We start from the raw sequence: 27,589 nt of genomic DNA, 5'->3' as shown, positions 1-27,589 counted from the left end.
CAAGTGCCTGTTGGGGAGCTCATATTCGGTAGCGCTTCCAAAGTGGTTAAGTTTTGCTATTTTTTTATTAAAAGAAACATTTTTTAAATTGATTTTTATTCTTATAGAGCACAGTTCACCTAAAATTATACATCACCACAAATTAGAAGTTCTTCACACACATTCAGAATGAATAGGTAAGAATAATCAGCCTGATGACAATTGGATTGTTTTATGCACTTACATCAGAAGTATGTTCCTATTGGGGATAATTCAGGGGTTAGTTTATGGTACTATTGGATTTGGTTTGTTAGACTCCTTTCATATGTAAAAGGAAAATCTTGAATTCAAGCATATCTTTGAAAAAACTAGGATTTAGCAGACCAGTAATAATTGCCTGAACAAATATAAGGGCTAGATTGACAAAGAGATTTAAGCACCTAACTAGCTCTCTAGGTAACTAAAGCCAATATTTAGGCACCACTGGCATTCACAAAACCATACCCAGCTGCTGCTTAACCCTGTAGGCAGCTAAATTTCCCCTGATGGGCATATCAAAAATGCCTAAATCCCAATACCACTGAGATATTCAGCACACTAGTTCACACTTGAACCCTAAAAGCATTCTCAAACTGGACATTTTCCCTATCTGTGTCACCTGCGGAACCCAATCCATTAAGCATGTTCAGATTATGCCTAATCTGCACAAAAGATAGCCGAGGGAGGGGAGTGTGTCCTAACCACCAGGCTATTTGGAGTTCAGGGGTTGGGTCTGTCTCTCTCAGTCTCTTCTGTTGGAGCTGTTCCAATTTGTAAAAATAATATTTCTTGGAGCAGGGACGTGAATCTGCCTCTCCCACCTGCGAGGTGAATGTCATAATCACTGGGCTGTAGAGTCAGTCTCTCACTTTCTCTGTGTGTCTGCCCAAATCAGAAATATTGCACATAGTAAAAGATGCTGCATAAATTTGGCTTCTAAGCTTCGTCCTGCCTTCTGGTCTGAGGACATCCACTGCCACTTATGCAAGCGCATTAACTGAATTTACAGTATACTTGGCAGTGCACACTCACTTATTGGAAACTAGGATAAAGTCTTTAATCTATTTAATTTTTTTAGAAAGTAGTCCATTTTAACAATGTAGAAGCGTTTCATATGCCTCAACCCAAGAACAAGTCTTAACTTTAATCTCTGTTAATTATGTTGATTTTTACGTTTAGACTTGAAAAATACTTTTGAGAAATCCTTTCAAAATCTTGGCTTTGCCTGCAATAGTCTTGTATTAGTTCTGTCTCCACTTTTTCACAAATACAATGAAGGTAAACAACAGAGCAAGTCTGTAAAAGTGAACTAGAAATTCAAAGCATGTCTGCACAAGCAGTGAAGTGAAATGGTTACTATGGAGCCAACAGACTCCGCTCCCAAATATCAGACTTGGCTGTACCAAGTCATATATAATGGTAAATTTTTTCACAGAGCTTAACAGCATTATAGTGAATCTGTGCAGTATACAGGATGCCATAGAAAATTTCAAGGCATAATCTGAATTTAACAAATTTAGGAAATATGATGACTGGCTAGGAACGTACAAACAGCTGGCTGTCAACAGTAAAGTATGACACAATTAAACTGTAATTAAGCTTCTATTGTTAGTACAATATAGAATACTGTAATGTATTTTGATTTGATCCTTACCGATTATTTATATACTCTAAAACCAGGATTATTCAAGTGCAGTCTGTGACCATCAAAGGAACAGAAGACCTCCCGTGAGGTCAACAGTACTTCCTCTGTGCCCCTGTGTTTCTAGTGGGGGGCATAAGATTGCTGTGAATGGGGGGGGTGGAAGGATATGAGGGGGAGCAAGGGGATCTATGGGGACGTCAGCAGGGAGAGCAGCCATCCCCACCCTGGAAAGGGCATCCCAGCAATTCCTATTGCCATTCCTATGGCAATTCCTTGGCAGCTGGTGCCCTGTGGTGGCTGGCACCCTGTGCTCTGATGCTCCACTGCCTGGGTGGCCTGTCCCCCACCCCAACAGTTTGCACATGTGCCTCTGCTGGGACTAGTGGTGGCTAGAAGGCAGAGAGCGGAGATCTGTTCCTAGTAGCCAGCCCAATCCTCATGCACTGTGGTGGCTGCTCCAGTCTCTCCTCTGTGAGATATTGTGGTGGTGGAAAACACTGGGGGCGAGGGGGACATGCATCAGCTGCTGCCCTCCAGTATTTCCATTGTGGGGACACTAGCCTTCTTCTCACCCCATCCCTGTTCCACTGCTTATGATTTCTAGCATGTGTGAGATTTCCCTATGACTTTAGAAGTCTGTGTCTGCCTCCTTTATAATACTTATACATCCCTGCCACAGTTGACTTCCATATCATAATTTTAATTCTTTACCTTTGAAACCAATAGAAGTTGGCTGGTTTCAGTTTTCTGGGGGACGGGGGTTGGAGTGCAGGGCGAATGTTGGTTTTCATTATTTTGGTTTTGTTTGGTTTTTAACTTCACAAAAATTACCTTTTCTTACTGCTGCAAATTAGTCAGTATCTTGCAGGCTGGTCACAAGAAATCATTTTCTAGGCTACTTTGCCGTTACAAAAATCTGTTGGGGTTTTTTGTCTTTTTTTTTTTTTTTTTTTTTTAAAAGCTCTGCAAGAGCCTGAGCCCCCTCAAATCTCCATCAGTGAAACTAAAGAGAGGAATGTTCCACAACTATTAGTTAATCTGTTTTGTAATGTGGAGAGAAGGTGTGAATTTTTGGGTAGGGGGCGAAATGGGCTTAAGAAATTTGAGAACCACTGCTCCAAAGGCCTGGTCCTGAGGAAGACAGAGTGCATGCAAACCCCATCAATTTCAAATATGTTAATTTGACATGTACAAATCAACCAGAAATGCCTACAATTACCCCTTGTGTGTTGGTCTTCAGTGAGACTCAGTATCTTTCAGGATCCATGTATGTTGAATTGTGTGTATTTTCTCTCTCACTTTATGTAAAAGCTTGTACATTTATGTGTATACTGTAAATTTGGGGGAGTGTTATAACCAGCTTTTAAAAACTTGACCATCTCCTTCCAAAAGAATAAATAGGGCAAAACTGCAAATGGCTGCATTTAGAATCTCATCCATTTGATTTCCCACACCCTATTTATTGCATCGTATTTGCTTTTGCATTATAACTGGCACATATCAGTTCCTTTGGCAGTATCAAGTTGTAACTGTGAGTTCTAGTGCTTTAGAAGTAAAATTCTTATCTTTCCCCCAGCCTTGAAATTACTATTCTAACCAAGAGCAGACATTCAAAACTTCAAGGAAAAAAAATCTTATATTGTAATGTTTGTTGTTGAATTTCCATATCACGCTAAATAACACTAGATCTATGAATATATTACTAAATTGCATAAAAATTAAAAGATAGTACTGAATTACTTTTATAAAAGGCTTTGGTAAAATTTGTCACTGTGTGAAAAATTTTATATTGTCCAGTATGACACTAGTTGATTTGCTGTTGAGCAAGGGATGTTAACTTAACACCTGTTAGAAAATCTTTTTCATCACTCATTTACATCCTCTTTCCTTGCTTTATGTTCAGTGTTCTGGCAGCAAAGCGGACTTACATCTGGAGAGGTGTTGCAAAAATCATAATGTTAGGAAGTGTGACTTATTTGCTATCTCACTGACTGCAGCAGCATGACAGGATAGAGCATTGTAAGAATGGAGAAACAGCAAAGGGCAGGGATGACTCTATGTTTGGTTAAGTGAAGAGGGGGACTTGCAGCTGTTGTGAATGTATACAAAGGGAAGAGATGTCAAAATGTAGGTCAAGACAACATAAGAACCAGAGAGAATAAAGGGAATGAGCCACTTGTCAGCTCTGGCCACTCGCCCAGTAGTCTAATAGAACCCTGGACATTTGCACAAACTTTTTATGGATGCTTGTTAACCGAATAGTTATTTGAAGAGTGGCAATACATTGTAGTCACCCTTTTCATCATAAAAAGAAAAGGAGTACTTGTGGCACCTTAGAGACTAACAAATTTATTTGAGCATAAGCTTTTGTGAGCTACAGCTCACTTCATCGGATGCATTCGGTGGAAAATACAGTGGGGAGATTTATATACACAGAGAACATGAAACAATGGGTGTTACCATACACACTGTAACCAGAGTGATCACTTAAGGTGAGCTATTATCAGCAGAAGAGCGGGGGGGGGGGAGGAGGGGGAGCTTTTTGTAGTGATAGTCAAGGTGGGCTATTTCCAGCAGTTGACAAGAACATCTGGATTCATCATGGATTCCAACGTACCAATCCCTATGGGTAATGACCATTCCATTTGTATTATGACATGTGATTTAGGCTGACACTAAAGTTCAGCTAAAAATACGTTTTTTAAACAAGTGTTCACTTTAAATCTAAACTAACTGATTATATATGCTTCCATGGTGTACACCCTATTCCTTATAAATAAATAAATGAGGCTTTATACTGGAATGTGTTCTGTACTTTCTGAGAGGAGTTGATTCTCTTCTCACCTCTCTTCTCCAGGAGTTGAGAAGGCTCAGTTCCCCACACGAGGTGCTCATGAGCTTGGAGAGTTGCGCCTTAAATTGGTCATTTTGTTTGGGATATAATTTAATCTTGATGAAAACATTTTCAGTCTGGTAAAGCAAGAATAGGTTTGTTTGCATTGTTTCTTGATCTTTCCTTAGGATAAGCTGAAAGTTGGGGGAGGCTTTGAGACAGTAGAATGCATATATGCACAGTGGGTCCATGAAATGTGTGTTATAAGTGTAAATCACTATTTTGAAAACATAGAGAGAGGAATGAATATTTGACCTTAAAGGTAGAGATGTCAGAATACATGTTAAAGGCTACATGCTTCTTGTGATACATTCTATACTTCTTGTTGATGCCTTGCATTCACTAATTGTTACACCTAGGAGCATTCAAAAGTTCATCATGGTTTAAGTGCAACTGATTATACATGTAGATGAAAAACAAGCTAGTTCTCCAAAACCTCATCATTATTAATCTGTAGGTTAGAAAATGCAACTTGTCACCACAGCTGGTAGGCTCTTGTACACTATAGTTCCCACATTCTTTTCAGTGATGGCCACTCCACTGTATAATTTATTGTACCTACCAGGGTGTTTCATAGCCTCATTCCATTACTTGATTTCACACAATCATGAACTTGTATTGGTCCATCTCTTCAAGCAAGAGTCAAACATGAATAGCTTGGGTAAGTCTCTTCACATACAGATATACTACCCTTGGCCTGTCATTGTTCTTCTTTGCTGCAGAAGCATGCTGGGAATGGTGATAACAGTTACACCTCCAATATTCAAATAGATGAAATGCTTCAGAAAGGTGATTGATAAAGGCTTCAAAAAGGCAGATACAGTGGAAACTGGGTCTTTAAATCAAACCGACAAACTTGACATAATTGCTTTTTAAAATAAAGGCAGGAAGTCAAGAGCAAACCTTCAGATTTTGGCCCACAAATATGATCCCTGCACCCAGGGATTGGTCAAGTTTATCTATTTGCTCGTCAACTCCTTGCCAATGTAGAACTTTGGCATTTTTACCTGACATTGTTTTAGTACTTCTGCATTTTCTTTAATTTTAGTCTGTCGGATATTCCATAGCACTGAAAGGACGTGAGCCAAACTGAATGATTAGCCTATATTTTGGCTTGTGTCTATTATAGTAATGCCTGACTTTTAGAAGCTAAGAATGCTTACAACTATGGAAAAAAGCATTTAAAATAGTAACAAATATGGAACATGCTCAGCAAATGGAAGAAAGAAACTAAATGAATATTAGCACAAACCTAACTCAAATTGACAATAAAAATAGACGCTCAAATGCCAGCCAAGGATTCGTATGTTGTAAAGAAGATTGTGATAATCTCAATGTGTTTTATAAATACAATTGAATAAGGACTTATTTTTGCAGTGTCTTGTAGAGTCTCAGACAAACATGAAAAGCTCGTCATGATCCTATGAAGTGATCCACTTTATGCAATATTTAAGTCAGTCATTCAGGACTTACGTATTGACTATTTAAAAATATTTTGTTTCAATGAAAACATTTTACAGTTTCCAGTCTTCACCAATATGAAGTGAGGAAACAAGTATTTAGAATCTGATAGATCATTTCATTTGATATAAATGTTTATTATACAATGACATTTGGAAATCCTTCATTGTAACTGCATTGTCTATAGCTAGTGCCCTGTATACAATGAAGATCATAGCAGATAATTATTTAAGTGCTACACAACAGTACTCCACAATCTAGGATTTCATTTTTTTAAAGTATATAACAAAGAACAGTCTCACAATGTGAAACAAATGTAAATGGATATGGTAATGTCTTCCTGAGTCTGCAGAAGGCCTAAAACAATAGCTGTGGTAAGTCTGAACATACCTCACTAATGTCAATAGGAGTTAACTCTGAAGCCAAATGATGACATTAACTGTCAACATTTACTGTTTCAACAGTGTTCATTTTAACAGAAACAGCAATCTATTATGTTTTTGTCTTTGTTTAAATTAGTAGCAGATTGGGAACAGGATGCAGTCAGATAACTAGTTCAAGGGGGGAGAAATAAACCAAACCTCCTCCCCTGCCCCCCATTTGTTTCCTCTGCCCTGGCCCTAGAATCATAAAATATCAGGGTTGGAAGGGACCTCAGGAGGTCATCTAGTCCAACCCCCTGCTCAAAGCAGGACCAATCCCCAACTAAATCATCCCAGCCAGGGCTTTGTCAAGCCTGACCTTAAAAATCTCAAAGGAAGGAGATTCTACCACCTCCCTAGGTAACGCATTCCAGTGTTTCACTACCCTCCTAGTGAAAAAGTTTTTCCTAATATCCAACCTAAACCTCCCCCACTGCAACTTGAGACCATTACTCCTTGTTCTGTCATCAGCTACCACTGAGAACAGTCTAGATCCATCCTCTTTGGAACCTCCTTTCAGGTAGTTGAAAGCAGCTATCAAATCCCCCCTCATTCTTCTCTTCTGCAGACTAAACAATCCCAGTTCCCTCAGCCTCTCCTCATAAGTCATGTGTTCCAGTCCCCTAATCATTTTTGTTGCCTTCCGCTGGACGTTTTCCAATTTTTCCACATCCTTCTTGTAGTTTGGGGTCCAAAACTGGACACAGTACTCCAGATGGGGCCTCACCAATGTCGAATAGAGGGGAACGATCACATCCCTCGAATTGCTGGAGGTGCCCCTACATATACATCCCAAAATGCCATTGGCCGCCTTGGCAACAAGGGCACACTGTTGACTGATATCCAGCTTCTCGTCCACTGTAACCCCTAGGTCCTTTTCTGCCAAACTGCTGCCTAGCCGTTTGGTCCCTAATCTGTAGCGGTGAGTGGGATTCTTCCGTCCTAAGTGCAGGACTCTGCACTTGTCCTTGTTGAACGTCATCAGATTTCTTTTCGCCCAATCCTCTAATTTGTCTAGGGCCCTCTGTATCCTGTCCCTACCCTCCAGCGTATCTACCTCTCCTCCCAGTTTAGTGTCATCTGCAAACTTGCTGAGGGTGCAATCCACACTATCCTCCAGATCATTTATGAAGATATTGAACAAAACCGGCCCGAGGACTGACCTTTGGGGCACTTACTGGCTGCCAACTAGACATGGAGCCATTGATCGCTACCCATTGAGCCTGACAATCTAGCCAACTTTCTATCCACCTTATAGTCCATTCATCCAGCCCATACTTCATTAACTTGCTGGCAAGAATACTGTGGGAGACCGTGTCAAAAGCTTTGCTAAAGTCAAGGAACAACACGTCCACCGCTTTCCCCTCATCCACAGAGCCAGTTATCTCATCATAGAAGGCAATTAGATTAGTCAGGCATGACTTGCCCTTGGTGAATCCACGCTGACGGTTCCTGATCACTTTCCTCTCATCTAAGTGCTTCAGAATTGATTCCTTGAGGACCTGCTCCATGATTTTTCCAGGGACTGAGGTGAGGCTGACTGGCCTGTAGTTCCCAGGATCATCCTCCTTCCCTGTTTTAAAGATGGGCACTACATTAGTCTTTTTCCAGTCGTCCGGGACTTCCCCGGATCGCCATGAGTTTTCAAAGATAATGGCCAATGGCTCTGCAATCACATCCGCCAACTCCTTTAGCACTCTCGGATGCAGCGTATCCGGCCTCATGGACTTGTGCTCATCCAGCTTTTCTAAATAGTCCCGAACCACTTCTTTCTCCACAGAGGGCTGGTCACCTCGTCCCCATGCTGTGCTGCCCAGTGCAGTAGTCTGGGAGCTGACCTTGTTCGTGAAGACAGAGGCAAAAAAAGCATCGAGTACGTTAGCTTTTTCCACATCCTCTGTCACTAGGTTGCCTCCCTCATTCAGTAAGGCGCCCATGCTTTCCTTGACTTCCGTCTTGTTGCTAACATACCTGAAGAAACCCTTCTTGTTACTCTTAAATCTCTTGCTAGCTGCAACTCCAGGTGTGATTTGGCCTTCCTGATTTCACATGTGCATCCCCAAGCAATATTTTCATACTCTTCCCTGGTCATTTGTCCAATCTTCCCTTTCTTGTAAGTTTCTTTTTTGTGTTTAAGATCAGCAAGGATTTCACTGATAAGCCAAGCTGTTCGCCTGCCATATTTACTATTCTTTCTACACATCGGGATGGTTTGTCCCTGTAACCACAATAAGGATTCTTTAAAATACAGCCAGCTCTCCTGGAGTCCTTTCTCCCTCATGTTATTCTCCCAGGGGATCCTGCCCACCAGTTCCCTGAGGGAGTCAAAGTCTGCTTTTCTGAAGTCCAGGGTCCGTACTCTGCTGCTCTCCTTTCTTCCCTGTGTCAGGATCCTGAACTCGACCATCTCATGGTCACTGCCTCCCAGGTTCCCATCCACTTTAGCTTCCCCTGCTAATTCTTCCTGGTTTGTGAGCAGCAGGTCAAGAAGAGCTCTGCCCCTAGTTGGTTCCTCCAGGACTTGCACCAGGAAATTGTCCCCTACCCTTTCCAAAAACAAAAAGGGGAAGGGAAAGAGGAGATGCATTGCTTTCCCCACTACCAACATCCATACTTGCTTAAAGATCTCCAAAACTTCCCATGACTCACCCTCAGCTGTCTGTATTCAGCAATTAACTTCCAGTTTCTCCGCCTCCCCCTCCCCCCCCCCCCACTTCTGTAACTCATTTATTAATTGTCGGTACAAAAATTCACAGAATTTAAAATCAGGGGCAACATAAAATAATTGAATTTATATTAAAATAAACAGCTAGTAGGAATAAGTCTCATGTGCCACATAGGATGCGCGACCTTGTTGATAGTCATGATTACCTTGCCAATTACTTTGATTAGACACAAATAAAATAAAAGATTGTTTATAGAACTTCCCTGTCAATTTTTTCCTCTTCAAGTATTGTAACTCCCATTATTTTTAATAAATAATAATTTAGGCTGTTTTAAATCTTTCCCTGTTATATAATCACTAGTATTTTAAAAGTATGCATTTTCAGATAAGGTGGCATTACATCCTGCTTTTGATATCAGCGCCTGTTTCATGCCCTACCTTTCTTCACTATAGGAGAGATTTTAAAATTTATGTTGAAATCCTGGCCTCATTGAAGTCAGGGGAAAACTCCTATTGACTTCAATGATTTCATCTTTAATATCTCAAATATATAAGAGGTAATTTGGAATCTTTCTTTCTGCTCTAATTTTAACACTTCTTTTGAGAAATGGAAGAGAACCATGTACTGAGCTAAATTTTGGAGAGAATCTTTCTTCGTAAAACTCCCTTTAGAGCTGCAAGGACCCATATTTGGGAAGCACTTCTCTTGAACCTCAGTCCATATCCCACTCATGCCTTCAACTTTAAAAATATGAATTGGAAGCAGTGAACAATTTCTAACTTCATTTGTATGCAGCTGAAATTGGCTTCCCCTTTAAATCAGTATTCTATAAAATCTTTACTCTGTGTGTTCTCATTGCAGGAGCTTTGTAATATAAGTTTTTAGGGGCAGGACAGTGGGTGGGGAGGGAAGGGGTGTGCTTGTACACACACACACACACACACTTTTAAAACTCTTTGCACAGGTCTGTTATCCCTGTGAGATACTTCAGGTGTATGCTGTGCTGGGAACATTCCAGTGGTTGTGTACACTGCACACTCCTTTGGCCTTGGTCATGGCAACATGGCCAGACCTAGTAATATCCCAGCATGCAGTGCACTTCAGCATTATTGCTTTAATGGATTTGCCTACTTTACAGATGGTTATAATTCCATTCAGTTTTTGGTGACAAGTCACATATTCTTCTCTACAGCACATGGGGGATGGGTGTGTGTGTGAAAATCAGAACTGTAATGAAACTTAAATGAAATTCACTAGAATGAGTAGATGTGATTCAGTTAACACACTCTATTCTAAGATTAAGAAAATAAGCAGGCAAAATAGAAATATTGACGTTTTAGATTAAGGTCCTATGAATAATTAGCTTCTTCACGGGCAACACTATACTTTGATTTTTGGGTTGGGATTTTTTTTGTATAGAACACAGATTAACAATAAGTGAGGATACGGTGTACCAAACAAGATTGTTCGTTTCAGCTGCATTTGAGCAAAATGTACTAACCAGTCCAGCAACAGTTCAAAGAGCTTTTGTAGATCCAAATGAAAGCTTAATAAAAAAAAAAAAAAAAACCTCATCAAGCCAATAATCCTGTTTCCACAACATTTATTTATCCATTGCAGCTGTAGTTTTTAAAAAAAAGGTTTCTGTTGAATGTGAATCCACTCTAAATTATTTATTATTCCAAACTAGGCTAGAGTATGAGTGCATCTTTGGTTATATTTGTGATTTGATGGACCAGCTGATATGTTTTTCTTATATTGTACTGTAACTTTAATCTATATTTACATTATTTAAATGTTTTTGGATATGATTTTGTTAGGATTTAAACTACAATAATAAAACCAATCCCAGGCCCTAGACAGCTCTGTCATCCATTAAAAGTGCAGTCCTTATCCACTAAAATCAACTCAAACACCAGCTAAACCTCATACATACAACCACTAATATGCAGAGATAAAATTTCTCCTCAGATTCCAAAAAAAAGCTCCATTTCCTTAGTCTTGCGCAATGCCTACTCAGAATGATGGGCTTTCACCATGCCCAGAAGGAAAGCAGATTTGGGCTGTTTTGAACAAGGGGGAAGTGAAATCCAATTGTGAGTGGCTTTAGGAAAGCACTTGGGCACATTCTTGAGTTGGGGAAAAGGTCCCATAGCTCATCATAGCAGCACATTGGAGAAAGATTGTAGGATAATAGCGATGTAATTTTGACACACATGCATTACTGGACTGCATCTCTACAGTAAGAAGAGATTGTAAGCTACCCTCCTCTGGTATCTGTTTTCACTCTATTCATGTGGTGACTGGGGCTTTGTCTACAATAGCACTTTTGTCGGTAAAACTTTTGTTGGCCAGGGATGTGGAAAAAAAAAAACCACACACGACCGACAAAAGCGCCGGTATGGAGACACTGTCCTGCTGACATAGCTACCGCCACTCATTAGGGGTGGTTTAATTATTCCAGCGGGAGAGCTCTCTCTCCTGCTGGCATAGAGCGGCTACACAGGAGACGTTACAGCAGAGCAGTTGCGGTGGTACAGCTGTGCCTCTGTAAGGTCTGTAGTGTAGACAAAGCCAGAGTATCTGGTCCTGCCCCGATATAGGCCAGTTCATGTTAGTAGAAGCAGAATCAGGCCCTTAAACAGGTCACAATTTGACTGAGCTATTAACTTACTTTGCGTAATGGTTAATTGGGCCAGACACAAATGGAGCCACAATCACAAGAAAAAAAGACTACTTGCCTCGTATCAAAATTCAGCTTTCAGAACGAGGAGGTCCACTTTTATTAAAATAATCTGCCCTCCAACAGGAGAGTTACTGGAGTTTTAAACCATTGGTGTGCATCTTAGCAGTGATATAATTCCAACATTCACACCAGAGTAAAAGGTGTTATTCCAAGATGAGTGTCTGTCTTTCAGCTATAACATCTCTATAAGCTTCAAGGGCAAAATAAATGTACAATAACTGATACATACTTGCAATAAGAAAAGAACTGTTTGGTTAAAAAATAAGTATCAAAATTAGTGGCAAATTGGTCTGTTTTCTCCAGAGGTAACTCAGTTTTACATAGCCAGTGAAAATGATGTTGTTTGGAACTTTTAAATATATCATAAATGCAGAAATATTAAAAACCATACCCCCACCCAAAAGAAGCCTGAAGGTGAAATTTTAAACGGTACATTTCCAAGGAATTCAGATTCAACTGCTGCTTGTTGAACTTGATTATGTTTTCTGTTTTGATTGGGCTACTTCAAACTTTCACGGTATTTTTATTTTTGTGATGTTTTCCCCATGTAGGAAGTCCTTTTCAGCATTTTGGATTTTATATCCAATTCTTTTGGTTGGATTGAAAGATGAAAAATCTGTTTGAGTATGTGTCAAGGTTATTGTAAGGGCTAATTGCTTAGTAAAGGATATTGTGACATCAGCTCCAGTGAAGTAGTTTTCCCAGTGCATAGTGACTCACTAGTCTTGGTAAACTTTTAAAGGTCATTTTACAGTTAGTAGAACACATTTTGGTTCCAGAAAATATGTAGTTCCCCTTTTTTTTTTTTAAATACTGAAACATTTGAAATTGAATGAAATTGTAGCAAGGCTTTTATGTGACCGCTATCTGGAAAAGGCCTTGCATTTTTGGATTGTTACTTAAATGTTTTTAACATAAAATTTAATTACTTCACTGAAATATACATATTAACAGAAACAATCCTGTTAAGAAAAACACCACTGTGGTTGCAGCAAAATTTGCATTGGTTATATGTGTAGTCATATTAGCACTTGAAGAACAACCTTTTGGGGCACCTGAAAGTGAAAGGTGTCTATATCTTGTCTGCTTTTTGAGGACTAGAATGGCTTCAGACATTTTGTGCAGTACATATATTTTATTATAGTATTTTTACAGACAGGACTTTGGTAGTTCCCAAGTGAGTTAATCCTCTTCTCTGAATGCATAAAATATAATGGTCATAAGACATCAGCCATCATATTTTTCTCTATTTATAATAAATTATAGATCACTACAGTCTATAAATGCATCTAGTAGTTATAGTGCCATAATACATATTCATAGCTTTGTAACTAGAACTACAAGCTGTATTAATAGACTGTAATGACATTATATGTTTAATAGTCTTGTAATTCATTTTTCCAACTTTGATTTTGCATAATTTGGTATTTCTGTTATTTAAATAAAAAGGAAAATGCCCCTTTTGCTTCTGCAGTTCTCCATACAGCTCCCCTTTCTCTTTTACTTCCCGTATCACTTTGTTCTCCTTCAAATTTCCTCTCTTTCACTTACACTTCTTCCAAAGCTACACAGCTTTTAACATTCGTCTTTTCTTTAACAAACAAAACTGGGAAGACCTATCATGATCCCTATTTAAAATGCAAGGTTAAGGGTTAGAGACTTGAACAGAATAATATTGGAAGCCACAGCAGCAATGCATAATATGTGGTAAATCTTTATTACATCCTTTGGTGTTCATCATAATAATGATCACAGTGAATTGTTCTGATTTTCCTGTAACTGTAATAAGTAACTCTGTTGATATTTAACATTATTTGATGTCCACTTATTAGAAAGTGGTGTGGGTGCTGAAATAGGAAAGCATCCCAACTCAGGACAGGCACTTAAGTACATGCTTAAATCCCATTAGAATCAATGGAATTTAAGTACATACTTAAAATAATAATGTAATCTTCGAACAGGGTTATGTTAAAGCAAAGTAGGAACCTTTTAGTTCACGCCTGCAGTGGTCACATGGGGGACTTGCAGGGCAGCACTTTTTTGTGTACTTCTGTTCACACCAGCATAGTCTGAACTGCAGGGCTGTGTAGACATGCCCTAAGTGACGGTCCTGAATAGGGGTTGTCATAAATATAAAGGGAAGGGTAAACCCCTTTGAAATCCCTCCTGGACAGGGGAAAGCTCCTCTCACCTGTAAAGGATTAAGAAGCTAAAGGTAACCTCGCTGGCACCTGACCAAAATGACCAATGAGGAGACAAGATACTTTCAAAAGCTGGGAGGAGGGAGAGAAACAAAGGGTCTGTGTCTGTCTGTAGTCGTCTTGGCCAGGGACAGAACAGGAATGGAGTCTTAGAACTTTTAGTAAGTAATCTAGCTAGGTATGTGTTAGATTATGATTTCTTTAAATGGCTGAGAAAAGAATTGTGCTGAATAGAATAACTATTTCTGTCCGTGTGTCTTTTTTGTAACTTAAGGTTTTGCCTAGAGGGGTTCTCTATGTTTTTGAATCTAATTACCCTGTAAGATATCTACCATCCTGATTTTACAGGGGGGATTTCTTTATTTCTATTTACTTCTATTTTTTATTAAAAGTCTTCTTGTAAAACACTGAATGCTTTTCATTGTTCTCAGATCCAAGGGTTTGGGTCTGTGGTCACCTATGCAAATTGGTGAGGCTTTTTATCCAACATTTCCCAGGAAAAGGGGGGTGCAAGTGTTGGGAGGATTGTTCAGTGTTCTTAAGATCCAAGGGTCTGGATCTGTAGTCACCTAAGCAAATTGGTGAGGCTTTTTACCAAACCTTGTCCAGGAAGTGGGGTGCAAGGTTTTGGGAAGTATTTTGGGGGGAAGGACGCGTCCAAACAGCTCTTCCCTAGTAACCAGTATTAGTTTGGTGGTGGTAGCGGCCAGTCCAAGGTGTAATATTTTGTACCTTGGGGAAGTTTTGACCTAAGCTGGTAAAGATAAGCTTAGGAGGTTTTTCATGCAGGTCCCCACATCTGTACCCTAGAGTTCAGAGTGGGGGAGGAACCGTGACATGGTGGCACAGTGGTGGGATTAACCTGAAATCATTTTGAGATCCAGTTGAGATTTTTTGAACTAGAAATACAGATTTTAAAAAGGAATTTTTAGGAAGTCCAGGAAGCAGCTTTGAAACTGAAAGCAGCTTGGTTTCTCTCTGCTTTGTGGCCAAGCAGAGACAAAAGGGGATTATCTTGTGAATTGCAGGTTTTCTTTGCCTGGAGGCAGGGTACTTAACTCCTGCAGGGAAATTCACAGTCTTCCAACCCAGAGGTTTTTTTTTTCTTTTCTTCCTAAAAGTAAATAGGGGGTGTGTGCTCTACCCATTTGCCTGGAGACAAAAGTGGCAGGGTTTTTTTTAGGATTTTGATTTTTTTTTTGTTTTACAAGGAGCACAGGTTTGAAAAGAAAATTTTTTTTTCTTTGGGCTGGGTAAGCAGGTTTCCAAGTAGTTGGAGGTTTTTTGCTTTAATTTGGGCCCAGAGCAGAGACAAGGGAATTGTCTTTTTCTGTAGGCTGACAATCACTATCAGAGAATAGGTATTCTATTCCAGCACAGCAAAATTTTACAGCCAAGTTTTGTTTGTTTATTTCTAAACCTCGGGTGTAAAGTTAGTTAAAAACAGAGAGGTTAGAATGGCCAAATCCTCGGCTCGACTACAGCTGGAATTAGCCAAATTTCAGGCTGAGGAAAAACAAAGGGAACATGAAAGACAGATAGAACTCATGCGGCTGGAGAAGGAGGTACAGGAGGCTGCCCACAAGAGGGAAATGGAGGCAAGGAAGCATGTGGAGGAGATGGAGAGGATAAAGGCCCAGCAGAATATACCAACAAACCCTAGCAATCCTTCTCCAGGTACCACTTCCCATCCCAGAAAGTTCCCCACCTACAAGGCAGGTGATGATACTGAGGCCTTCTTAGAAAACTTCGAAAGGGCCTGCCTTGGGTACAACATCTCTACTGACCAATACATGGTAGAGCTGAGGCCGCAGCTCAGTGGACCCTTAGCTGAGGTGGCAGCTGAAATGCCTAAAGAACATATGAACAAGTATGAACTGTTTAAATCCAAGGCGAGAGTCAGAATGGGGATAACACCCGAGCAGTCTCGTCGGAGGTTCCGAGCCCTAAGGTGGAAACCAGACATGTCATTTACCCGACATGCCTACCACATTGTGAAACATTGGGATGCCTGGATATCAGGAGCAAGTGTTGAATCTCCAGTAAATTTGCCCTTCCTAATGCAAATGGAACAATTCTTAGAGGGTGTTCCTGCGGAAATAGAAAGATACATCCTAGATGGGAAACCCAAAACTGTAATCGAGGCAGGAGAGATTGGAGCCAGATGGGTGGAGGTGGCAGAGAAGAAGAAAACTGGTCGCAGTTGGAACGGAGACCATAAGGGACCACCCCAGACCACACCCTATTACCGGGGGCCGCCCAAAGCCCCACCTACCTCCCAAAGAACCCTCCAGACCCCTTATCGTCCCACCACCCCGTTCTCCAGCAACCCACCTCGCCCCGGTGACCCGTCAGCTGGACGATGTTTTAAATGTAACGAGCTGGGGCATGTAAAGGCCAACTGCCCCAAGAACCCCAACAGATTACAGTTCATTGCACCGGAATCACACTAGAGGTCCACAGGCCCTGATACCTCCCAGATACCCTTGGAGCGGAGGGAAACTGTGAGTGTGGGCGGGAAGAAGGTCACCGCGTGGAGGGACACCAGAGCACAAGTGTCAGCTATCCATGCTTCCTTAGTGGACCCCAATTTAATCAACCCAGAGATCCAAGTGACGATTCAACCCTTCAAGTCCAACTCTTTCAATTTGCCTACAGCCAAGTTGCCTGTCCAGTACAAGGGCTGGTCAGGAATGTGGACTTTTGCAGTCTATGATGATTATCCCATCCCCATGCTGTTGGGGGAAGACTTGGCCAATCACGTGAAGCAGGCCAAGAGGGTGGGAACGGTCACCCGCAGCCAGGCTAAACAAGCCGTGAGGCCTAGCTCTGTTCCAGAAACTTCTATCAGGACCCAGTCAGAGGTGATGGACCCGGACCCCAGGCCAATGTCTGCAACAGCAGTAGTGGATCCAGTCCCAGAGACCCAGACGGAACCAGTCCCAGAACCGGAACCAGCCAAACAACCAACACCAGACCCCGTGCCAGCACTGAATCCAGTACTTGCAACCTCAACACCAGAGGGCCCCACCGAACCTGAACTGGCAGCAGCCGATAACCCTACACAAGAGGCTCAGCCGGAGCCTGAATCCCAACATAGTGCACCAGCGGAGAGCGGTTCACAGTCAACAGAAACAGCTCCATCCCCTATATCGCTTCCAGAGGGACCAAGCCTAGGTCCACAATCCCATGAGGAACTGATGTCTCCAGCATCAAGGGAACAGTTCCAGACCGAACAGGAAGCAGATGAAAGCCTCCAGAGAGCTTGGACAGCGGCACGGAGCAACCCACCGCCTCTCAGCTCTTCTAATCGATCCAGAGAATTAAAGGTTTGTCAGTTTACAGCCCAGGGAGGAGACGACGCTGAGTGGCCTGAAGGTGTTTACTACGAAGGGAAATGTGCTGGTGGTGTGGAAGAGGTGAACCTCTCCATGACCCTTGGGCGTATGCAGCGACAGCAGATCCAGGAGCTGTGCACTAGCTACGCGCCAACGTTCTCAGCCACCCCAGGACTGACTGAACGGGCATACCACTCCATTGACACAGGTAATGCTCACCCAATTAGGGTCCAACCTTACCGGGTGTCTCCTCAAGCTAAAACTGCTATAGAACGGGAGATCCAGGATATGTTACAGATGGGTGTAATCCGCCCCTCTGAAAGTGCATGGGCATCTCCAGTGGTTCTAGTTCCCAAACCAGATGGGGAAATACGTTTTTGCGTGGACTACCGTAAGCTAAATGCTGTAACTCGCCCAGACAACTATCCAATGCCACGCACTGATGAACTATTAGAGAAACTGGGACGGGCCCAGTTCATCTCTACCTTGGACTTAACCAAGGGGTACTGGCAAGTACCGCTAGATGAATCTGCCAAGGAAAGGTCAGCCTTCATCACACATCTCGGGCTGTATGAATTTAATGTACTCCCTTTCGGGCTGCGAAATGCACCCGCCACTTTCCAAAGACTTGTAGATGGTCTCCTAGCGGGATTAGGAGAATATGCAGTCGCCTACCTTGACGATGTGGCCATATTTTCGGATTCCTGGGCAGACCACCTGGAACATCTACAAAAAGTCCTTGAGCGCATAAGGGAGGCAGGACTAACTGTTAAGGCTAAGAAGTGTCAAATAGGCCTAAACAGAGTGACTTACCTTGGACACCAGGTGGGTCAAGGAACTATCAGCCCCTACAGGCCAAAGTGGATGCTATCCAAAAGTGGCCTGTCCCAAAGTCAAAGAAACAGGTTCAATCCTTCTTAGGCTTGGCCGGTTATTACAGACGATTTGTACCGCACTGCAGCCAAATCGCTGCCCCACTGACAGACCTAACCAAAAAGAAACAGCCAAATGCTGTTCAGTGGACCGGAAAGTGTCAGAAGGCCTTTAACAAGCTTAAAGCGACACTCATGTCTGACCCTGTACTAAGGGCCCCAGACTTGGACAAACCGTTCCTAGTAACCACAGATGCATCCGAGCGTGGTGTGGGAGCAGTTTTAATGCAGAAAGGACCTGATCAAGAATTCCACCCTGTAGTGTTTCTCAGCAAAAAACTGTCTGAGAGGGAAAGCAACTGGTCAGTCACTGAAAAAGAATGTTATGCCATTGTCTACGCTCTGGAAAAGCTACGCCCATATGTTTGGGGACGGCGTTTCCACCTGCAAACCGACCATGCTGCACTAAAGTGGCTTCACACCGTCAAAGAAACTAACAAAAAACTTCTTCGGTGGAGTTTAGCTCTCCAAGATTTTGATTTCGACATCCAACACATCTCAGCAGCTTCTAACAAAGTGGCTGATGCACTCTCCCGTGAAAGTTTCCCAGAATCAACTGGTTAAAATCGTCCTTGAGATGTGGAAAATATTGTTAGTCTTTATGTACTTGGTAGTATATTTAGAGATGCATGTGTCTTATTAACTCTGTTTTCCTAGAGCTCCAGGAAGAAATCCCAGCCAGTGTTTCACCCTAGCTGAGATTTGGGGGGCGTGTCATAAATATAAAGGGAAGGGTAAACCCCTTTGAAATCCCTCCTGGCCAGGGGAAAGCTCCTCTCACCTGTAAAGGATTAAGAAGCTAAAGGTAACCTCGCTGGCACCTGACCAAAATGACCAATGAGGAGACAAGATACTTTCAAAAGCTGGGAGGAGGGAGAGAAACAAAGGGTCTGTGTCTGTCTGTAGTCGTCTTGGCCAGGGACAGAACAGGAATGGAGTCTTAGAACTTTTAGTAAGTAATCTAGCTAGGTATGTGTTAGATTATGATTTCTTTAAATGGCTGAGAAAAGAATTGTGCTGAATAGAATAACTATTTCTGTCCGTGTATCTTTTTTGTAACTTAAGGTTTTGCCTAGAGGGGTTCTCTATGTTTTTGAATCTAATTACCCTGTAAGATATCTACCATCCTGATTTTACAGGGGGGATTTCTTTATTTCTATTTACTTCTATTTTTTATTAAAAGTCTTCTTGTAAAACACTGAATGCTTTTCATTGTTCTCAGATCCAAGGGTTTGGGTCTGTGGTCACCTATGCAAATTGGTGAGGCTTTTTATCCAACATTTCCCAGGAAAAGGGGGGTGCAAGTGTTGGGAGGATTGTTCAGTGTTCTTAAGATCCAAGGGTCTGGATCTGTAGTCACCTAAGCAAATTGGTGAGGCTTTTTACCAAACCTTGTCCAGGAAGTGGGGTGCAAGGTTTTGGGAAGTATTTTGGGGGGAAGGACGCGTCCAAACAGCTCTTCCCCAGTAACCAGTATTAGTTTGGTGGTGGTAGCGGCCAGTCCAAGGTGTAATATTTTGTACCTTGGGGAAGTTTTGACCTAAGCTGGTAAAGATAAGCTTAGGAGGTTTTTCATGCAGGTCCCCACATCTGTACCCTAGAGTTCAGAGTGGGGGAGGAACCGTGACGGGGTAGATTAAGCATGTGCTTACATGCTTTTTTGAACAGAGAACCTGATCCAAAAGCCATTGAATTAAATGAAAAAACTCTTTTCCTTCAGTGGGGTTTGGAAGTGGCTAAGGTAAAGTAGAATTGTATAATGGCTATTAAAATTCAGTTACTGCTGACTAGGTAATTACATTACAAAATCCTGTACTGTACATTATCAATTTTTATACTTCCATTAGAATTGAATTGTGATTGCAAATTAACTCTGTGATAGCCGAATGTCCTTGATATGATTATAATAAAAATTCAATATGTAGAGTAACTAAATGCTACACGTGGGGAGACACGTTCCTTTTGGCTATTACACAGAATGCAGGGAGGAAGAGAAAGAGAAGGAGTCTGATTTACTTTGTGGCGGTTGGTATTGTGGTTTTATCAAATTTTTCATTACACCTTTTAAAAAAATCAGAAATTGGAAATGAAGTCTGGTACTCAGTGTCAGGACATGACTAGGTGTCCTATAGAAAAAATATGTTTTTATGACTGATTTTTATAAAGAAACAAACAATACAAAAAGCTAAACAACTTAATTTGTATGTTACCAAATATCATACATTTCACAGTATAGCCAATAAAATTGTGCAATTATACAACATTACAACTTATCAAAGCTGCAAGATCAAACAATATTACACAGAGATAAAATCATAGGTGAGAGTAACAGTTTAAAAAACTCACATGGTACGCCCACATCGTGAATACTGCATGCAGATGTGGTCGCCCCATCTCAAAAAATATATTGGAATTGAAAAGGTTCAGAAAAGGGAAACAAAAATCATTAGGGGTATAAAACGGCTTTTATATGAGGAGAGATTAATAAGACTTCGACTTTTCAGCTTGGAAAAGAGACGCCTAAGGGAGGATATGATTGGGATCTATAAAATCATGACTGGTGTGGAGAAAGTAAATGAGGAAGTGTTATTTACTCCTTCTCAAAGCACAAGAACTAGGGAGTCACCAAATGAAATCAATAGGCAGCAGGTTTAAAACAAACAAAAGGAAGTATTGTTTCTTGACTTTAGCAAAGCTTTTGACACGGTCTCCCACAGTATTCTTGTCAGCAAGTTAAAGAAGTGCGGGCTGGATGAATGCACTATAAGGTGGGTAGAAAATTGGCTAGATTGTCGGGCTCAACGGGTAGTGATCAATGGCTCCATGTCTAGTTGGCAGCCGGTGTCAAGTGGAGTGCCCCAGGGGTCGGTCCTGGGGCCGGTTTTGTTCAATATCTTCATAAATGATCTGGAGGATGGTGTTGATTGCACTCTCAGCAAATTTGCGGATGATACTAAACTGGGAGGAGTGGTAGATACGCTGGAGGGCAGGGATAGGATACAGAGGGACCTAGACAAATTGGAGGATTGGGCCAAAAGAAATCTGATGAGGTTCAATAAGGATAAGTGCAGGGTCCTGCACTTAAGACGGAAGAACCCAATGCACAGCTACAGACTAGGGACCGAATGGCTAGGCAGCAGTTCTGCGGAAAAGGACCTAGGGGTGACAGTGGACGAGAAGCTGGATATGAGTCAGCAGTGTGCCCTTGTTGCCAAGAAGGCCAATGGCATTTTGGGATGTATAAGTAGGGGCATAGCGAGCAGATCGAGGGACATGATCGTCCCCCTCTATTCGACATTGGTGAGGCCTCATCTGGAGTACTGTGTCCAGTTTTGGGCCCCACACTACAAGAAGGATGTGGATAAATTGGAAAGAGTCCAGCGAAGGGCAACAAAAATGATTAGGGGACTGGAACACATGACTTATGAGGAGAGGCTGAGGGAACTGGTATTGTTTAGCCTGCAGAAGAGAAGAATGAGGGGGGATTTGATAGCTGCTTTCAACTACCTGAGAGGTGGTTCCAGAGAGGATGGTTCTAGACTATTCTCAGTGGTAGAAGAGGACAGGACAAGGAGTAATGGTCTCAAGTTGCAGTGGGGGAGGTTTAGATTGGATATTAGGGAAAACTTTTTCACTAGGAGGGTGGTGAAACACTGGAATGCGTTGCCTAGGGAGGTGGTGGAATCTCCTTCCTTAGAAGTTTTTAAGGTCAGGCTTGACAAAGCCCTGGCTGGGATGATTTAATTGGGGATTGGTCCTGCTTTTGAGCAGGGGGTTGGACTAGATGACCTCCTGAGGTCCCTTCCAACCCTGATATTCTATGATTTCTTCACACAACATAGTCAATATGTGGAACTCTTTGCCAGAGGATATTGTGAAGGCCAAGACTATAACAGAGTTCAAAAAAGAACAAGATAAATTCATGGAGGATAGATCCATCAATGGCTATTTGCCAGGATGGGCAGGGATGGTTTCCCTAGCCTCTGTTTGCCAGAAGTTTGGAATGGGGAACAGGGAATGGATCACTTGATGATTACCTGTTCTGTTCATTCCCTCTGGAGTACATGGCATTGGCCACTGTTGGAAGACAGAATACTGGGCATGTTAAAGATATGTGCTTAAGGAGTCCTGTTCTCTAGTGTGATTTTTGGTGGTCTGTAGCAGGCCCCAGTCATCTTGAGTGTTATCCATTAGGACAATGATCCATAAGCATTCAGGATAATTTTGTTTCAGAGTTGTCAGTGACTCAGACAGCCATTTTTGACATAGAGTGCCTCTCCTTCTCCCTGGTTTCTGCTCTCTCTCATTCCTTTGTTAGCACTTCCTTTTCTTTCCTTGAATCTGGGATGGTGATGCTTCCTGAATCTGGCTCTCCAAGTGCTCTTCAGCTTTAATGATGCTCTGCAGAATCAGTATTTGTTCTTCCCAACCACAAATCTTGTCTTCCAGCTCAGCCGCCAACTTGCACTTCATACAGAGTGTCACAGTTTAAAAGCTAGCTGCACCTTTGTCCCCTTCCTGGTTTCTCTGAATATAATCCTTTATGTGTCAGGGCTCGGGCCTTTACCTATCCTGGGATGGAATTCCAATATTCTCCCACTCTTAGACTGTGTCCTGGGCTATGGTTCCCTGTGTATAAACCATGTTTACCCAGCAAGTCTGACTGCATTTAGCACTTGCAGTTCTCCCAATAGAGAGTCTGTGACCAATAATATATAGCATCTGTTATGATCAAATGACCTTATTAAAACCTAAGTATTGCTTATTTTAACAGTAGGGGAAAAGCATTTAGAGAAAGGGATTTTGAAACCATCTACAGATGTCTGTCTTACCCTAAGGGGCTGGTAACCTACCAGGCCCAGCTTCTTCAGACACCACAGCAGGGGCTCTTTCTCACCCTGGTTTCCCCAAACAACTCCCCCGCCCCCCTCTCTCAAGATAGTCCCTTTTTTTAAACTGCTAGTCCTTTGATCTTTTATGCTCCCCAGTTGCTTCCTGGCATTGTCTCTTAACAACCCTCAACTGTTTGCTGAGAAGTAGTTTAACTTGAGCCATTCTCTCGTTTCCTGCTTGTTTTCATTACAGAACTCTTTTAAGCTAAACCACTAAATTCATACAGTAAACATCCCGATAATAGATCAATGTACAGTATTTGTGAATTATGACACAGTATCTCCAATTTCTTCCCATAGAGGAAGTCCCTTTTGGCTTCAGGCAGGAAAGCAAGTACGGCATAGCCCTTGCAGGTCACTACCTCCTCCTTGCCATCGCATTATTACATTTAGAACTGTACCTAGAGAGCCTCTTACATTCCCTTCAAAACTGCCATTTGCCCTTCCTGTATGGTTGTTTAGGAGTTCGCTTAGCAACTGACTTCTGTACTTAGCCTCACTGCTTGAATCCATCCCCTCAAAAAGAGGGAGGGATTAACCACACAAAGACTTCAAACGCAGGGGCTGATCACAGAAGCAAGGTTTCAGACACATGGTCCTAACAGAGATACAAATCAATCCTGTCTCACCTGGCCTATTCAGGTCCTGGAAGCCAAGCCACGTGACCCTCATGGAGACCAAGGAGACCAATCACAATACTCACCAAGTTACCGTGTGTTCTGTTTCATTAATTTGTCATATTTCAGCTGTGCAGTGTTAAATCATAATGAAAATGCAAGCAATTTAATATAAAATTAATTTGCAGGATGGAGGTCTGCTTCTGAATAATCCCACTGCTTTAGCAGTCCATGAGTGCAAATGCCTTTGGCCAAATGTCCCACTGCAGTGTGTAATATCGTTGGGCACTGGTCGATATGAAAGTGAGAGGAAGAACAGCATCACGTACACAAGTTTGAAAACCAAACTTACAAATGTTATCAGCAGCGCAACTGACACAGAAGGTTAGTGTCTAATGATTTGTCATCTTGTTTCTAATTGATTTTAACTATTTATGGTTCTCAGGATGTCACTTGTTATCCTTAGAAATACAGTACGTCAAAAAACATATAATACCATGAAAATATATGCAATAAAGAAAATTTAAATGTATCTTGTCCACTTTTAGTCCAGGGAACGTTTCATGACCTTTTTTCAAATTGGGATTTGATTGTTAATCTCTTTGCCTGCATATGCAGTTGGATTTCAGGTTTAGTTTAGATGAAAAGTCAATTTAGACCAAAGCAGGAAAATGGAGATTTAAAGAATAATGTTTTTTCAGTAATCTGTTTTCACCATACATCGTAAATATTTCCAGTTTTCTTGCTATATTTTAAATTTATCATTTTCCCTCTCTTTATTACCTCTGATATTGGCTTTTTATTTTTATTTGTTATTGTACTGGGTGATTATAGAGCTAGTGAAATATGCATTTAAATTATCTCTCTGAGTCTGCACCTTGAGTATGCTATTACTAAGCTGTCTTTAATTGATGAATACATCACATCAGAGCAGTGTAGCCATAATACTGATGCTGTATTAGGAATACAAAACTACATCAAGAAAGGTTATAAACCTTAGAAATCACAATAAGAATTTGGCTGAGAATTACTGTAGTCAAGCACTGTTTATTTTGTTTGTTTGTTTTAACTTGGTTTTCAGAAGAACAATAATCCTGGAAATCATTTCAGGAGTAAAGGAAATAGGGGACACTTTCTATGTATATAGTTTCAACTTTTCACAGAGAAATATTAAAGCAGTTGATTCAGAATGTTGATTTGTCTTCTGAAACTTGTGACATTTTTTAAAACATCCTCTTCATTCTAAGGACCAAGTTCTGTCAGTCAATCAGTGTGTCTTTCTTTGGTGTCGATGGGAGCCATTCACACACATCTGAGAACAAAATCTCACCTAGGCATGGGAGCACAGTAGAATTACATAATTAGATGGTCATACCTTTCTCCATTTTATAAGCTGCAGAAATGTGAATGTCTGGAATAATGTTTTGTCCGTATCAACACTTATTGGAAACTTATTGGCTCAGAGTGAACTGATACATGTTGATGTAAAAAGTACCCACATGTCTTTATAGTTCTCCTGCTGCTTAGTTCCATGCATGAGTAGAGCAACAATGTGAGACTACTCAGTAAGGCAAGCTGGATTTGGTCTCTTATTACTTTTAGTTTGCCTCCCATCAGTGTAAAATGGTGAAGTGGAGAGGTAGCTGAGTTGTTCACCTTGTGTGGAAGTAGGGAAGGAAGAGAAGCTTAACTAAGCAATTTGGTGATATGGGAGCTACTATGGCTAAGAAATGTGGAGAAGGAGGAGATATTGAAGGAGGTGATTGGTAAGGGTGGAGTTGCTGTGACGTTAATTAGCCTGCAAAAGCAAGCAGAATTTGTAGGACTGCTTCTCTCTTGATTTGTCAGAAACTTCATTATGATTTAACATTTTACTATCTTTGTTTTAAACCAGAAGTCCATACTATGCTGGATGGCCTGTTACCTCCAGACACCTATTTCAGATTTAATCCTCTAATGAATGAAGACATACCTCTGGATGAAAATCGTAAGGAAAAACTCTATCAGTTGCGGACAGATGGAATACGGTATTTAGAACGAAATGAAGAAAAAATTAAAAAAGCTGCCAGAATCCTAACACAAGAAAAAACAGTTTTGCAGAGATTTAATGAGTGGATAAGATTAAAAGCCTACATGTGTGAAGGACTTCCATTTCTTTCCAAACTGTGAATATGTAATTAACGAAAACTTATATATACTGTTCCAGAAAATCCAGCCAATAGTATAAGGGATCTGTGCATACATTGTTACTGTATAATTCTGGATCCCTGTCAAAGTCCAGGGAATGCTAGAGAAAGCAGTTCTCAGTCAAGCACTGGAAAATAGTGCTGCTTGCTTTGTACACACATCCTTGGAATAAGGTTTCATGGTGTTCCTTTTTTGAGCTTTAGGAACATTACTGTTGTACTAGTTAATTTTAGTAAAATACTGGTGTTTTTTGGCTGTTCATGCAGGCCTATTTTAGATTAATTACATCTAGCTCACTTTGTGCTAGCTAAGATTGAAAATTATGAAAAGCAAATATGCTAGACATTTTTGTAAATATATACCATAATCATGTTGACAGTAATACCTTGTTTATTTACCTATTATTGAATTTAAAATAAAAACAAAAATCAAACTCATTTCTAAATAAGTATATTGTAGGCCTGCAATATATAGTACAAGCTGTTTTACTGCCAGCGAAGGTAATATCCTTTCAGTTTATGAAAACCTAAACCTTGGCCTATGTAAATGCACTTTTCCATTTCAAAGATGATGTTAAAATTTGTTTGTAATATGCACTTTTTTGTGTGTAACAATTAATTTTGTCCAGTAAGATGTTTGCTGATTATAAAAAGGTATAAAATACTCAAAATCAACCAGTATTTTTTCTGTAATTTTAAGTTGTGCTGTGCATGAACTTTTATAGGTTCAACTCCAGAATAATTTATTTGTTGTTGGAAAATAACTCTCAAACCTCATCCCAGCAAATATTCTTGTCACATAATAAAGGAAATAAACTCTTGAAATAACCCACTTCTCATGCTGCAATAGTGACTTTCTTAACATATTGAAATCTCAGAACTGGACAGCACCAAACTTTAGAAACCAATGTACAAGAAAAGTATATAAAGATGATGCATGGAGTAAATAAGTTCAAATAAAATGTGTATTTTCTTTTGAGACTCTGTCCACATATTTATTCAAGTGACACCATCGTAGGACCTAATCACATTAGCCACGCCATTAGGGGCTCGTTCACCTGCACATCTACCAATGTGATATATGCCATGTGCCAGCAATGACCCTCTGCCATGTACATTGGCCAAACCGGACAGTCTCTATTCAAAAGAATAAATGGACACAAATCTGACATCAGGAATCATAACATTCAAAAACCGGTAGGAGAACACTTCAACCTCTCTGGCCACTCAGGAAAAGATTTAAGGGTGGCAATTTTGCAACAGAAAAGCTTCAAAAACAGACTCCAAAGATAGGTTTCAGAGTAACAGCCGTGTTAGTCTGTATTCGCAAAAAGAAAAGGAGTACTTGTGGCACCTTAGAGACTAACCAATTTATTTGAGCATGAGCTTTTGTGAGCTACAGCTCACTTCATCGGATGTATATCTTACTATATGTTCCATTCTATGCATCCGATGAAGTGAGCTGTAGCCCACGAAAGCTTATGCTCTAATAAATGTTAGTCTCTAAGGTGCCACACGTCCTCCGGTTCCTTTTGAGGGAGTGTCTAAGGGGATTCAGAGTAGGAAGAGGAA

General features: G+C 41.0%; 1 protein-coding gene across 2 annotated transcripts in view; it reads left to right on the top strand.

Moving 5' to 3' along the window:
* PNPLA8 (patatin like domain 8, phospholipase A2) overlaps positions 1-26,996 on the top strand; it is a 73,993-nt gene extending 46,997 nt beyond the window's left edge. For both annotated transcript variants that reach the window (XM_073328075.1, XM_073328074.1), the window contains 2 exons: positions 24,020-24,215; positions 25,726-26,996. In XM_073328075.1, coding sequence (XP_073184176.1) covers positions 24,020-24,215; positions 25,726-26,000 — 471 coding nt within the window. In that variant the 3' untranslated portion in view covers positions 26,001-26,996. The remainder of the gene's footprint in view (positions 1-24,019; positions 24,216-25,725) is intronic.
* The last annotated feature ends 593 nt before the right edge of the window (positions 26,997-27,589 follow it).

The sequence above is a fragment of the Lepidochelys kempii genome, chromosome 1 (assembly GCF_965140265.1).
Source record: "Lepidochelys kempii isolate rLepKem1 chromosome 1, rLepKem1.hap2, whole genome shotgun sequence".
NCBI lineage: Eukaryota > Metazoa > Chordata > Testudines > Cheloniidae > Lepidochelys > Lepidochelys kempii.
The sequence above is the reverse complement of the archived record's forward strand: the minus strand, read 5'-3'. Positions and strand labels throughout refer to the sequence as shown.